Here is a 17,248-nt window from a genome sequence, read left to right on the forward strand (position 1 = left end):
AGAAGACCCTAGTGTAATATACCAGTTAAGTATAGAACACAAAGAAGATTTTCAGGAAATGGAATAAAATGCTATAAAACTAGTGAAAATCTATAATAGTAACATAAACATGTAGAAACAAACAAAACCAAAAAAATTACTGCTTGTCATTGTCAACATATTAAATATAAAATCTTAGTTGAAATACGGAGACAATACACATTGGATTAGATTGAAACTGACTAACAACTTTAGTATAATTATGCACTCGTGAGACATTAGTTGAGGAACAGTTAAGAAATAAATGAAACAATCTTACACTTTAATCAGGTACTAAATACAAATAGAAGCCCTCACTGAAGAATATCTATCTCGATACTGCATCCTGAGACATAATTGGTTGTCACAGAACCTTCAAGGATAAGTAATGCAATTTAATATCATTCAAAACCCAATTTTCTTATTATAATTTAGTAATTTTATTTTTAAATAGTATTTTATGAAGAGGCTTAGAATAGAAACCAAAGTAAGACTTACAAACTTACAAAATATTTCATTGAGTACTCATTTTTAACTGAATAGAAAATTATGTTTTTTATTTAAGAATATAAATGTGGGTAGTCTTGAAAAAAATGAGTGTTAGAATAGAAATATATTTGTCATGTTTATTAAAGTTTATTAATGTTTCAAACAATTCACTGTGAATTCATGATGGACATCTTGACAGTTTGTAATTCCAGTTCTGTAATAAAGTTATTGTCAAAGTTGAATAACATTATCTCTGCTTGTCATAAACAACAGTAACAGTACATATTCTGTACATTAAGCACATACGATATTTTTGAATAGTTTGACATAATATAGTTATTTTTGTTTGACTTTTGCATAATATTATGAACCATCAAATTAAATTGGTGCATAATATTTATTAGATTTTAAGTTCTATTCGGTTAAAAAAAAGAAATCAACAAATAATAAAATCATGAAACTTAAGAACAAAAGTGTAGATAAAGAACACAAGAATGAAACACATATTCTGCAGATTAGATCTTCTAACACTTTTTAATTTTGTTCCTTTATTATCGAGATAGGTAATGAAGACCAGTAACTCCAGAGAAACTCTGGAGTTGACACTATTAGATATGCAAAGGAAAGAATTATAAAAATTAGTGAATTATATTAAAAACTGTAAGAGAAATGGTGAATTTTATCTTAAATGCTTTAACTGCATTGGTTGTAGGTAACCAACCTGAATGAGCCACAAGTTACTCTTGTAAATGGTATGGCAGGGATAATTAACATATTATACCGTGAGAAGTGAAGTGGTTTACCATTTACTTTATCTGTGTCAGACATAAATAAATAAATCTTTTATCTTGATCGGCTCATAATAATACTTTATAAAAATCATGATTTTATAAGGTAAATTATAAATATAAAAACAAATTATAAGATAAAAGATAAATGTGCTTAAAGCCCTTATTAATTAATTAAATATAAGTACATAAGTAATGTTAAGGAATTAACATTAATAAAAACTAATTACAACTGGTTTATATGCTTGTTTAATGAACTTACACTAAAAAAAAAGTTTCAACCAAGTAATTCAAAATTCAGATTTTGCTATTAAAAATTATTTTGAGCATGTATGTGTGTATATGTTGATTGGCTGCAGAAAAAAAGGGGTTTTTATTGTTATTTTTTAATTAGTATTATCTAAAAATTCATTGTCAGAGAATATTGTTTCACTAAAAGAAAATCCTTTATATGTATTTTAAATAAATTAATAGAAAAATTTTTCAAATTGTTTATAATTTATTAAAAATGGCAAGAGAAGCATAAGATCCTTTCTTGCAAACTGAATTTTGTGCTGAGTTGCACAAAAACAGTTCCATTTATAAAGTTTGATAGGGGTGGAAGTTCTATTTTGTTAAATACAATTATTATTTTTAACAACAGTTACACATTCATAAATATAAACACCGGATAAGTTAACATATTTAATCTTCTAAACAATGGGTATATTATTGATTTAACAATGGGTATATTATTGATTTAACAATTATTAACAATGGGTAGATATTGATTTAATGCCCATTTTTGTATCTCAAAAATTCATTCCGATTCTTTGAGGGAGCCTCAAGAGATTATATTATTCTTTAGATGTGAATATATTAGGCATAATAAATATTTAATAATGAAGACAAACTATGCGTTTTATTAAAGTGCTTCAAATTGAAACCGTAAGATATTTGATTTTGTTACAAATGAAATCAATATGATCATCCCACGAGAATCCGTGTGATGGGGGTCTCTTTTAAGTTTAACACTGTACTTGTATATCAAAAAAACCTGGCTTAATGGTGTATGATTACATTCAAAGAATTATGTCCCTTTAAATGTTTAAAGAAAAAATAGCAAAGTATGCTTTTAAATTTAGATTACTGGAACAATAATTGGATGTTTGTTAAGAATAGAGATGGATTTAGACATAAGCAATTGAACAGCTGCACTATTTGATGATTTTTTAACCAAAATAAATTAACATCATTATTTTTAATTAAAATAATTTTTTTTTAATCTCTCTGAATAATTAATCTGTGGAATGATTTAATACCTGTAAGGACACAATATTTTACCAACCTTAAAATAGTTTACCAGATCACATTTTAGCAATGTCTTCAAGAAGAGCTTTAATCTTTCCATTTTCCTCAACTTTGAATATTGCTTATGACAACTAAATTTTAATGTCCTAAAAAAGATATCTCCATATAATAAATATATTATTAGTTTACTTAAAGGTAAAATCTTTAAGAACAACATTTTTTTAAACAGCTAACTAAGTATTCTTACTAGAATAAACAATTTACAGTATAATAAACAAAGTACAGTTATCAGGTATTATGTTTAAAATTTATTTATACTGGTTATTCTTTTTAGCAATTTATGTACAATTTAACATCTGAATAATGAGTGCCATTTTCATCACAATAAGGCAGTAGGGTAGATATTTCAAGAATTTTTAATAGTAATATTTTGCAATTAAAATTTTTTTTTTTTTGGAAAATATATACAAGAGGTTATCTCTAAAGTAAAGACTGTTTCATTGTAAAAAAAAAAATATTCTGAAAACTTTATAAATATTTTTTATTTATATTAAACTACTTATACTATTTCTCTATATAATCGCCACATGAATTAAAACATTTATCAGAGCGATACACCAGCTTCAATATACCCTAGTCGTATTCTTCTGTCGCCAGTCCATTTAGCAACTGATTAACAGCATTTTTAAGTTCATCATCACCTCCGAATTGCTTACCACTCAAAAATTCTTTCAATTTCCCAAACAAATGGTAATCAGAAGGAGCTAAGTCCGGACTATATAGTGGGTGATGGTAAATTTCCCATCCAATGTTCTCAGTAAATCACATGTCGGATCTGTAACATGTGGACATGCATTATCGTGCAGCAGGACAACGCCGTCGGTCAATGGCATGCCATAACTTACGTAGAGTTTTGCAGTAGGCTTCTGCATGTATAGTCGTTCCACATGACATGAAATCAATCAGCAATATGCCACCAAAAGACTGGCCATCAGTTCATCCTCAATCAGGTTGGTGATTGAGGATGACGCCATTCACTAACTGCTGTTTTCTCTTTGGCATGTAACACGAAATCTATGTTTCATCGTCGGTAACAACTGAATTTAGGAACTAATTACCTTTTTCTGTATAGCGCATCAAAAATTCCAAAGCAGATCCCTTTAGAATTTTTTTTGTGACGTTCCGTTAAGACGTACGGCACCCAACATGCACAAACCTTTCTGAAGTCTAAATAATCATGAATAATGTAACCAATAACAGCTCTTGAAACATCAGGAAAAAGAAGAGCCAAGTCAGAAATCGCTGAGCGACGATCTTTTCTGATTTCATCATCGAGGCGTTTCAACCCAGTGATTATCGAGGGCCTCCCCGAACGTTCTTCATCATGCACATTAATTCTGTTATTTCTAAACCTTTCATGCCATTTTTGGACGTTTCTTTCATTCATTATGTTATCACTGTACACAGCAACCAACTGCCTATGAATTTAAGCTGACATAACGTTTAGATGGTTTAAAAAATGTATGACTTCACGTATTTAACATTCGGCGGCAACATCGATTTTGCTATTCATTTTAAAACGTATTAACTCACACGTAATCAAAAATACTACAACGCGACAACTTATAGACAACAATGTGTTCATTACTAGAGTTCTAGTGAGTTTTCTAGTGTTCATTACTAGAGTGGCCATGAACGACACAGGTTCGCCAACCTTAAGGAGAGAAATTTTCCAGCGGTCTTTACTTTAGAGATATCCCTTGTAGAATATCTTTGGAAAATATTTAGATTTCATTCTCGAAACAGAAGTTTCACAAAACACAGTGTTTGCAGAAGACAAGATATTACAATTTTTAAATAAATCTCTACATTGGATAATATAAAGATTCATTCAGGAGGAAAGGGAAATAATTTGGAAACTGATTCTAGAGCTTGAAATAAAGAAAAATGTTCATACAAAACATACGTCTGAAAACACTTTGTTATCAAATTATAGCTAGCAAGAAATTTCATCCGGATTTCAGTTACCCTGGTGAAATGAGGTCATACTTGAGTTTTTAAGGTGTTACATAAAAGGTACTTGATAATTTCTTATGTTTTTTGACCTGAAAAATTGAATAAAACAGGTCCCAAAACTGTATCTCCAGAAAGTTTAATGATATCAACATATAACAGAAAAATTTGGTGATGAAAAACAGTTTTTTTAGATTTGAAGTACAATAACTTTGTTAAATGACTAATAAGTGCATAAATTTTAATATAGAAACTTGTAAAGAATTTAATTCTGAGAAAATTGATGAAATAAAGTCTATGAAAAACAGAAAAAAACAATTTTTATTATTTTATTCAATATAAATGCTGTCTGAACAATATATTATAAATTAAAATTTCTATCCATGTTAAGCTCATGCCAAAGCATATAGTGGATAGCCAGTGAAGCATGAACATTGTATGTATGTCAAATGCCATGTATCTAATATTGGATGTAGGATATATTCAAATTGTTATTGGTTTTTTTGTCATTCATCAAAGGGACCTTTCTACGTTGTCCCAGCCACTTGTGACTCAGCTAAACTATGCATCCATTAATGAACACATGTTTCTGAGTATCAGTTTGCTGAGTGGTTAGTTAGCTTCAACAACTACCTTCAATAGCTTGCTCACCCCGTTTTAATAAAATTCCTTACGTTTCTAACTCTGGTTAAGGGACACCTTTTACAACATTTTTTTCTTTAAGAAGTAAGAGGCATGAGAAAAAATAATGATGGTTGCTGCAACTGAACCAATTGTGTCATCCTGCATTATGGAATAAGTGCTCATGAAAAAGAGAATTCACATTGGCTTCAATGTTGGACATGTGGTGTAATGCATATTCCATGGCAAATACTGGAAAGAACATTTGAGGCAGTCATTGGAAAACAAATTCAAATGTTTGTACCAAAAGTTAGAAACAAATTTGAGACTATCATTAGACATATGGTACACCTGTGTTTAACCACTAATAACTTGGTTGTTATACTGTTTTAGAAAATGATTATTGATTTTAATTATTTTTTTTACATTTTAAATCCATTTACAGAATTGTTGTAGAAATTCATAATTAAGAGAACTCTGCAGAGAATATTATATTTTTTGTGCATTTGTTAGTTTTTAGTTTCAGATTTAAAAAAAATTTCTTAATATATGTATTATTTAAATATAACAATGTTATTTTATTGATAGTTATCAGCATTATAATATAAGCTTTGTTTCTGTTATTTAGGACACCGGTCAGTATGGAACCAGCATCACCAGTGCCTGTACCGGTCGCTGTTCCCATGACAACATACCAGAGATCTGTATCTTTGCCAGTACAAGAACCGATGGTACAACAGAGTGTTTCACTTCCAGTTGAAACATCGACTAATACCAGTATAATACAACGACGAACATTGCAACATCAACAATCAATGCCTGTAACACAAGATGAAGTTGTAGCGAGTAGAAGAAGAGTATATCCTACTTCTTCAATGACTGAATTAGTTAAAAAGTAAGAATAGCAAATTCATTTTTAAAAAAGATATTATTAAGAATAATGTATCATTTTGATGTTGATGGATTTATATTATCTTTTGAGATAAGAAAATAGCTAACTTGAATGCTTTAAACTGCTGCCCAACCTAGTTTTCTCCCCTTTTTCTCTGCCATAACCTTTTTTCTTTTTGTCATCTTAACACTTCCTCATTTTGGATTTTATTGACCAATCTAATTTTTTTAGAGTTACATTCTAAAATATTATAATAGGGCTTGATGAATGAGCATTTTTATGTTCAGATGGATTCTTCTGTGCACCATATAATTTGTAGGGTGGGGAGAAGTTTACCTTAATATATCCTGAACTTATTTTTAGGTGGCTCTTAAGTATTTGAAGGAAAAGAAATTTCTTACCACATTAGGGTCTTTTAATATAAAATTATTCATCTGTAATGGGCTATTTATATCCTTAGTAAAAATATTCTTATTTCCGGGTCTTTAAAAACAATTAACTTGAACCATCATAAATTAAAATTAGTCATCATTAAATTAGTTTAGGATAAGAGTTAGTTGGCTTAAGTATTTTTTATTTACAGTATATACATATTTCTGGGTTTCTTAAAACATTTCCGTAATGAAATGCTTGAAAAAAGTGAAATTATAATTATGTTTTATAAATCAAGACCTTAATTGTTTCCAATCCTTAATTTACAGAATAAGTGAAAAAATTTTATACTTTTACGAACATAGGAAAGGCAAACAAAATGAATTAACTTGAAGGGAGAAGATTGAGATATTGTACAAAATGATTACTCTTCTTCATAGTTACTGAATTTAAAGATTGTGGTGAGAAATTTGCAAAAATATGTTACAAAATAATTATTTCTGAAATGATAGATTTCTGCTCTTTCAAATGAAAAAAAAATTGTAAAATAAATATAAAAGAAACTGTTTAATTGGATATCCGTTAGTAAAAGTCTTTTTATGTTGAAGCATTCACTGTATGAAATATAGACTTTACTATCTTGGCAAGTTTATTTGATTGAATCGTACCGAATGAAAATACTTTTGGAGAAATAAAAAGGAGAGATTGTGTAGCAGCAAAATTTTTCTTAAAAATAGCTATAAGTAACTTTCTATTTGTCAAAAAATAATACATTTTTGTTATCATATTTAAGTACTTGTGATGAGGTATTTAGAATATCTTTTCAGTAGCTTTTTGTAGATTAAATATTTTTTCTTATTATAAAGTTACATTAAATAACATGTAATGTAAGATTAAATGTTATTAAACAACTTTTTTTCTGTTTTACAATTAAAATTTATAAGAACTATTTAATATTCTGTTACTCTGTTGTTTTAATAGATATATTAAAAAACTTTGAACTGAAATAGGTTTTAATTAATTAAAAATATTAATGGTCTGGTTGTTGAATTATCCAAAAGAACTTTTTTTATGAGTTTATGGGAAATTTGTAGCATATGAAAAATGTCATCACGCCTAACCAGGATACAAAAGAACTTTTTTGAAATGTTAGATGAAAATTTAATCTAAAATTGTTTATCCTAATCAAAATTATGTTGCAATAAACAATACTGATAAATAAAGACGTAGAGTTACACTCTACGCACATGTACTCACCTCTTTCTATAAAATTAGTAATGTGTTAATTTGTTTTTTATTAAGTAGTGATTAAGGTGTTAAATGTGATACATTAATTATATGATGGAAATGTTTAAAATAAGAGTTATTAGAAGAGGAAGTTTTGAAAGCCATGTTATGATTTGTAAATATTAGAATGTTTATTTATGTATAAAAGATAATGGTTGTTGTGGAACAGAACTGACAGTTTGATTGATCTTGCACAAAGGTATTGGGTGTGTTTCTGTAAACATACTCCTATTTATATTTGATTGGTTCGATTTTATTCACTTTTACTGTTTATACCTGTTCCCGTTTAACTTCCTTCAAGTTGTTTAATGGTTTATATATATAAAACAAACTAAATACGGTAAAAATCAAATCCAACTGTGATTTTTTTATTATCTTTTTTTTTAGTTATAAATTATTATATAGTTTTGGAATTTATTATATTATGTTTTTTTTTTTTTTTTTTTTTTTGACAGATGTCTGATTGGTTCAGTGTAGTCCTACCTTTTTTTCTGTTGTATGTTAATCTTTGAACTTCAGCTAATTTTTTTTTTATTTCACTTCCTCTTGGCTTTTAAGAAGAGTGATATTAAAGATATATAAATTTAACAAAAAATGCCCGCTGGGTTAGTCTAGTGGTGAATACGTCTTCGCAAATCAGCTGATTTAGAAGTCAAGAGTTCCAGCATTCAAGTCCTAATAAAGGCACATACTGATTTTATACTGATTTGAATACTAGATCATGGATACCGGTATTCTTTGGTGGTTGGGTTTCAGTTACCCAAACATCTCAGAAATGATCAACCTGTGACTGTATAAGACTACACTTCACTTACACTCATACATATCATCCTCATTCATCCTCTGTAGTAATACCTGATGGTGATTCCCGAAGGCTAAACAGGAAAAAATAGAGAGATTTAACAAAAAAACCTTTTAATCAAAATAGAATAATAAAGTAAAGTTTTTTTACTTATCTACTTGATTTATTAATCTAATGTATATTTAATGTTAAGTATTTAAAAAATAACTTACTTTTAAAGTGAAATTGGATTGTTAATTAATTAAATTTTGTTTTAATATAATATTACAATTTGCAAATGAGTACACATTAATCAGATGTCAGCGTGCGTGTGGGCATAATGTAAAATAAATCAACAGGATGAATATGGAATAATTTTATGGAAAGTAAAATTTGTTTACATTAAACAAATGTATATGTATTTATTAAATATACATGTATGTTTTATTTACAATAAGCATGCAATATGGTAGGAGCAATATTAATGCACTGCTATAATAACCGAGCCTACATTAAAAATATTTTTATCACCATAATTTCATAATTAAATTAATTTTTTTTTTTTAGTTTATAAATTATTTAAATTTCATACTGACTATTCTTAAGAATGGAAAAGTCACTAAAATGTATTAAAAATATATTTTATTTTTGTTTTAAACTGAATTTTTTCACTAATGCAATACTTGAAGCATCAGTGTTACTAAAAAAGAAACGATAATGATTAGAATACAAGTTGGAATTGGCAGAACATTATTCATTCCATTAGTAGGGAAAACACATTCAGCACTGTTCATTTTCCATGATGGATGTTACAGTTCAGATTATAGTAGTAATTTATATTATTTAAATTATTCATCGGTGAAAGATATTTTAATATGTCATTCATTATTATAAGTTACTATTTCTTGTTATGCTTTAAACAAATTTTTTTTTTCAGTTATATTAAACGTGAGACTGCTGTATTTTTTGGTGTCCATGAGGGTACTGAAGATAGTGAACGTGCCAGGTGGTTAGAAAGGAGAAAACGTCTCTGCACTCGCAAATATGGCCAACTTCGATCAGAATTTCAACCATTGTGCCCTTCTACAACTGCCCCATCTAGCACACAAGTATGTTTATAGAATGTAATAAATAGCTTATAGAATGGATAAATTATTCAAATTATGTAAAAAAATTATATTACTAATAAATATTTTCAGCTTTAGTTGAACATGGATAAAAATTCTTTTCTGGGGTAATATTTATGTATTTGGATAGCTTACATCCATTAAATTTGTGATATTTAATGTTTGTGGTGTTTCTTTATTTGTACTTCAGATTTAAACTGCTTCACATCAGATTTTAACTTCCACTAAACTATGGCAGTTTGCCTTGTCTAGCCTCAAATTGGTCCTATATGAGGTAGTACTATTAATTTAACCCCAGTATCCAAAGTAACCAATATCACAGGTTTTGAAAATTAAAAATTAGCATTTTTATGTTCCAAGTATTGGAGTAGCATAATTTATCTAGAGTTACCATACATTCAATAACTACGCATTTTACAACAGTAAGTACTATAAGATGATGGTTTGTTATGCTAAAGCCATTCAGAAAGTTCTTGGCCTGATAAAGAAAACACAAGATTTTTCAGAAATCTTATTTTTCAACCTAGAAAAATCCTGCAATTCGATAGATTTAGACTAATGATTTTCCAACTTTTAATTATCATCAGTATAATATGATTTGTTCAACTCTGCAAAATAAGTGGTTGTTCAGCTTTGACCTCATCGTTTGAAGTTAATTTTCTCAAGCAAGCCATTTCCAACTTCTTCAAGTTGGAACGAGAAAGTAATCACTGGGGGGCCAAATCCGGCAAATATGACACATGAAAGCACTTCGAAACATAGGTCATGTAGTTTTGAAGCAACAACCCAAGACACATGTGCAGCTACATTATCGTGGTGAAAGGGCACTTTCTTTTTTCCTAGATGTGATTGTTTAGCCTGAATAGTTCACTTCAGTTGGTCCAGTGAAGCATAATACTCCTTAAAATATAATATAGTATAGCATAATACTACCTGGTCTTGCTTTTTCCCTTGTAGTCTATGAGCACCACACCACAAGAATTCCAAAAATTGTAGCCATGACTTTTATTACAGATGGGACTGTTTTTGCTTTCTTTGAGACACTTTCACCTGCTCCCACTGACTGTTTGGTCTCTGACATTGTGATAGTGAGTCCATCTATGCATCTACTGTTATAAAACATTAAAAAAATGAATAGAATCGCATCTAAATTAGTGTAAACACCTTTTAGAAGTGTTCAGTAAAATGTGATTTTGGCATCTTTGTTTGCTGCAATTGCTTTTTATTTGTATGTTTTTGTAAGAGTGGTCTAGCAGTTGAATTTCATCTAGATACATGTAGGTTATTTATGTATCTAATTATTCTGGTTGTTGAGGTTACATATGAGTGAAATTCCCTTGTTGCTTGTTACAAACCAATATATCAACAAAAGTCTGTTACAGACCAATGGATATGCAAATATGTACCTTCTACTAACTGTGGTACTGAATCTTCTATTCATATTAGGATTACACTTTAATTCTATAAGATTTAGTATTATCTAACTTAACGTTTTCAAGTTTTCCCTCTTTTCCCTGTCAAGTACAATACTTTACTGTCTCTCTAGCTATTTTTCTCTGGTTTGTTTGTTTTAATTCAAAGAAGGTTGCAATTAATGTCATCATGTCTCATAAAGTTGGTTAAATATTTGCTTTTTCTAAAACAGATTTAGGTTATTTGAGTATTTTTTACAATAACCTTTCTTTCATAATTTATAGGTTTTGATATTTTCCATTGCCAAGTTTCATCCATATTAACTCATTAATATATTATTTTATCTCAACATAACAAAAATTTGAAAACAATCTAAGAAATGCATATAAAATTTGAAATCTTTTTTTAGTAAATAAATTTTATTCATTATTGTTTTAAAATATATTTATTTAATTATTTTATTTCATTTTTGTTTTAACACATTTATGGTGTTTTGTCAATTTTTTATATGTAAATAATTTTTAAGTAGTTTTGTTGCAATCTTTTTGTTTGCTTTGTAATTACTTGAGAAGAATTAACAGAAAATCTAAAAAATTAGCTTCTTTTGAAATGTATTCTAAAGTTTAAAACTTTAAACTTCGAAATAACTTTTTTTAAAATAATCTTCAAATTAACTTTCATAGACATAAAGATTATAAATTTATCAAAAATAAATATAATGTTACATTTTTTTTACCACTTAATATAATTTTATTTGAAAATTTGTTTGCTTTTTGAATGCATCTTATTCACAGTTATCTATATACCATTTTACAAAAAAAGCACTGTATAAAATTAAAAATGTCTGATTTGGTTGTTAATAATTTAGATATGTTAAAGTTACCTTTTTTATATAAAATAATTGTATATACAGTTTTGGATCTAGACGATAAAACAAGAGACCTATGCAACACTTAACAATGAAATACCTATTCTCAAAAATAATATTAAACATCTGACACATAGCATACTTGGAAATGTAAAAAAAAGAGTTTCTCATCGTTGTCTTAACTAGATATACTATTGAACATCAATGTACCATACCATCAAAATTCAAATAGTATACTGCTAAATAGGCAAAACCTTCAATATGCATTATGAACATCATTACTCTGAGAAACTGTAACCATGACAAATGCTTTTTATAATTTAGGAGTTAATATGCATCACAGTCATAACAAAGACTTGAAAAAATAATGTAAGCTGCTTCAAATTAATATACTCCTTTTGTCAAGAAAATATACATTAAGTATATATTATAAAAACTCTTGTGCAGTTTTGTACAAGATGACATATATTTCGTTTCAACATCCTCACTATTTTGCAGTCAGAAATGTACTATTTTATGAGTGCAGAGCACTACATACATTCAGTTAATAAGTAGACCCTACACATAAGCATAAAATTTAAAAATTCACTCACATCTATGATTCACTATGTAAGCACAAATGAAAAATACACCACTACATCACCAACAAAATCTTAAATTGAAGTTATTTTGTCGGTTGTCGACCTTAAATTGAGCATAATGAAAAACCTTAACCAATTTTCATCAAATTTTCATATGCACAACTTCAGATACAATACTACAGTATATCTAAATTTCAGGGAAATTTATTTAGAAATGTTGGATATTTTTGAGCCACAAATTTTACACTAAGGCCTCTCTTTCTATATTATTACAGTTTACATATACACCTGATACCTCAAAATGTAAAGAAAATTCAATTTCATCCCCAATCTCACCATCATGCAATCGAAAGTAATATACCCTCAGGTGCTTGTTAACCTTGAAGTTTGTCAGTCCCAGAATTCATTCTAATTATGGAATTGGCTGTTTTTCATCTTTTGTTTCATGTATTTCCAGTTTTTAAAATATGTGAGAATCTCCTTCCTTTAATATATAAAAGAAATAAAAAACTATACTTTGCTGTAAAAAAATTATTTTGTTTTAAATGTAAATTAAAACCTTTGCTTAATGGAAAGAGGTAGCAGTTATTATATTATATTAGTTTCTATTATGAAGTTAAATAATGTTAATAGATGAAATTAGCATATAGCTAATTTTTTGTTGGGCAACTGCTCTTTTGTTTATATCTATGAAGGTAGAGTTTTACCTGTTGCTGACAGGTTGACAGATGTGAGTTTTTGTCTATATTATAGGCTTGTATTGTTTTCATTTATAAGTTTATACTACAGCCTTTTATGTCTTGAGAATCTGGAAATTTTATTTATTTTTCTTTGTACAGTATTTCTCCTTTCTTTAATATATAAATTATAATACAAATATAAATTTTTTAGAAGAATTTTGTTTATTATTTCCTGATAATGTGTGGTTATTTGAAAGATTTCCCAGGAGGTAGATCCAAGAAGTCAGGACCCTCCTCTTCATAATATAGAAAAAAAAATATTATGAAACTATGCCGTTTTCAGAATAAACTTTGCTTTTTTCCATGCAGTGTTTATTATGAAAATTTATCTTTTTTGAAAATACTGGCAAAATATATCTGAAATGAATGTTTGAAAATATTATAATATTCTACATTTAATTTAATTTCTATTATATTATGGATTTCCATATTGGAATTTCCTGTTTTCTGAAAATTGACTCCTCCCAAAAAATACCCTGGCTCTATTCATATTGGTTATGTAATGTGAAGTTCATCAACACTCAATTTTTTTAATGAAATTGTGATAAAAGATTTCTATTTTTATTTTTTTGTTTGAATAAAAGCTTCTATTATATTTTAGTATTTTGCTACTATCAAATTTTACAATGAATAATTTGGTTTACTACATTTTTACTAAGGTTTTTACTTAATCAAAAACTAGTTTTGATGTCACAGATCTGAGATGTACAAAACTTTTGATTAAAGAGGATTTTCTCTCTGCAGTAGCTTAGATTCTTTCAGTGGATGTAATCTGGTCACCGTGCATTTACCTTCCTTTTATACTACCTTTTGCTGTTTCATTAGTTACATCCCACATCATATCTGTTATACATCACCCTTCCACTTGAATTTGCTTCTTTTTACTTATATCTCATCCTTTTAAATCATATGTTAATATATCCTTCTTCTATTTTTACTTCTACTCTTAACCTTTCTTTATTCTTACACTCTGGTTAAATCAGATTTTTTTATATCATTTAAATGTTTTTTTTACTTCACCGACAATAAGAATAATTTTAAAGAACTAGTTCATGAAAAAAGTTTCTATGAAAAGAAAGTAAACTATTTTTTTGTTTAGCTGTGTAAAAAAAATTTCAAAATGAAAATTTTATGATTCATAATATTTATGATTAACATTTTTTTTTTATTAGCATTTGATGCAAAAATGCTGTAAATAGTAAGAATTCTTGTTATTTTATTTTTCACTTACTTATTTTCTTATTAAAAAAAACTGAGTAGATTTTCCACATCGGAAAAAAAAAATCCACATCGGAGTAAGTCTTTTCAAATTTTATAAAATATTTATTGAAAAAATAAATAGAATATTAACTTAAAGTAAATTAAAATTAAAATACATTTAATTATTATAATATAAAATTAAAATAAATTGAATTTTACTATGAAACAAAATAAAATTCAAGATCATATTTATTACGTTTGGTATCCAGACATAAATATTTTTTTTTTATTTTCCTAATGTTTATGTTGGAATCTGTTCAACTAATGAACAATAAGCAATCCCCCATGGTCCAATGATATGTATGACATGTAAATGAGGTCTAGTCTTGTACAGACTTAGTCCAATCAATCTTGAGACATAAGGTTAATTGAACCCCAACCACCAAAATACACTGGTATCTACTGCCTATAGTGTAATTACACATTTTAAACAAATGGACCAATTATGGTAATGCTTTTTTTATTTTTGGTGGAAATTCTTCTTGTAATCCAATAGTAGGTAGATTTTTTCAATATAATTTAAATCGAAGATTTTTTAAACAAATAATTACATTTTTACATGGACAACTAACACATATTTTTGTCATTATTTGGTTAAAGGATAATGATGCACAGACCTGATGTCATTCTAATAAAGTATTTTTACAGTAAAATCACAGAAATGTGATTGGTAAACTTAAAGTAAAAAATCATTATTTTCTTTTACTCCAAGGGTCCTTAACTCACTTTCTGTAGCAGTTTTATTATGTCCTTGTTTATTTCCTCTTTTAAGAACTTGGGCATGCATATCCCCAAGCATATATATGTGTATGTGTGTATATTTATTTATTTTATATATGTATACCGGGTTACAGAGTAACAGCACAGTGACATATATATATATATATACACACATGTATAATTTGTATATACAAATACTGGCGAAGTATTGCATGATTTCTCCAGTTGTTAATAATAAAAATTAGAAGTATTAGAGCCAAAAAACAAAAAAACAAAAAACAGAATATATATATATATATTTTAGAGGTAGGGTATAAATATTAAGAAATATTTTTAAAATATTCATATATAGGTGAAGCTTAACAAATTTGCTTAAGTAAAGTTTTCTCAAAATCTTATACTCCCTTCAATAAAGCCTAAAATAAGAAAAAAAATTATCAAAAACATTTCTAAATTGTAGATTCGGGGTCTACAGTTTAAAAAATTATATACATTCCTCGATAGATCTATGTATGAAGTATAAACTTTCAAAAAGATATTGAAAAATATTTTAACCAAAGGGAACTAAAGGAAAAGAACAAAAAAATATATATTTCAATTTTAAAAGGTGGGATTGATTTTTTAAAAATTATTTTCTTTATTATTTATGTATACATTGTAGGAAACAAATTTACTTTAATAAAGTTTTCTCTAAAATGCCTCTGAATAAAATGGAAATTAGTTTATTCATGACATCCCCACACTCTTGATGAATTTTGTTGAAAAAAGTTAATGTGATAAATGGGCATTGATTATATTAACTTTTTTCATCTTTTATTCATTTTTTTATCAATGCGCCACGTACAGAAATATGTGAGCCAAATTTAATCAAAATCAGTTAGGTCAAACCCGACATATAAGGCCAAAAATGGCAGTGCAACACACATACATACAAAGATGAGTTTTTTTTTTGGCCTAGATGATTTAGTTGGACCCTAAAATATAAAGATTTGCAAAAAAACCTTTTACTCCATTTTTGACATCATCACTATGAGTTCCCATTTAATACAGTTATTCTAACTACATTCACTGAGAAAATAATATTAATGATACATTAAAGAAATAAATCATCTATATACATATATATATCCTACATTTACGATGATATATATCCTACTTTTTAGGGAGCCTTAGATTTGTTTGGTAATTGCTACTTAATATCATTTATCTGCATTCATTATCTTATTTTTATGAGATGCAGATTTCTCACCTTTCTTGAAAGCAGTATTCATTATGGGCTTAATCAAGCTTTTTTGTTATGTAACTATTCAGTTAAAAATATTTCAGAAGTTAAAATGTTTAAAAAACAGAAATGTAAATTTCCTCATTTCAAAAATGTTATTTTTGTACTCAGAACAATATGCAACTGATCAAAATATCTTCTAGATAAAAATTATTGCTATAAAAATATTATACCTCCACCACACATTGAATAACAATTAAAAATAATTTCCCTTTAATGATCAAAAAGAAGTATTTATTATAAATATTTAAATTTGAAATATTAATATCGTTTATAATATTCCATAAATTATAACATACAAAATAACTTATGGATGTTTTATTAAGTTAAAAGAAAAGTATGCTAATTTAAATAATGTTCTTACAAAAGCAAAAGTAATAATGGTAAAAGATATTAAAAGAAATAACAACTTTATAATTACTTAAAAAGTTCTTTTGAAACAACTTTTTAAGCTGTTATTAAAATTCTTTCATCTAATCTAACTTTGATATGATCGACTTATTATTCGGATTTCTTAAGTAATTCATAAATAAATTTGATATTAAATTTAGATATTTAAAATTAATTAATAGATGTTTAGTTTTTCATGTATATTTATGTTATGAGATGTCAGCACTAAAGGTGCATAAATAATAATAATAATAATAATAATAAATAAGCTTGTAGAAGATTAATGATTGATTAAAAGGTCAGAAGATGATTATTA

The 17,248-nt window shown here is 27.3% G+C and overlaps 1 protein-coding gene across 4 annotated transcripts in view; it reads left to right on the forward strand.

The window, feature by feature from the left end:
• The window catches only part of rho-5 (rhomboid-5), a 552,643-nt gene that overhangs the window by 483,160 nt on the left and 52,235 nt on the right, over window positions 1-17,248 (forward strand). For all 4 annotated transcript variants that reach the window (XM_075375248.1, XM_075375249.1, XM_075375250.1 and 1 more), the window contains 2 exons: window positions 5,848-6,114; window positions 9,489-9,660. In XM_075375248.1, coding sequence (XP_075231363.1) covers window positions 5,848-6,114; window positions 9,489-9,660 — 439 coding nt within the window. The remainder of the gene's footprint in view (window positions 1-5,847; window positions 6,115-9,488; window positions 9,661-17,248) is intronic.

This window comes from Lycorma delicatula, chromosome 9 (genome assembly GCF_047948215.1).
Source record: "Lycorma delicatula isolate Av1 chromosome 9, ASM4794821v1, whole genome shotgun sequence".
Taxonomy (NCBI): domain Eukaryota; kingdom Metazoa; phylum Arthropoda; class Insecta; order Hemiptera; family Fulgoridae; genus Lycorma; species Lycorma delicatula.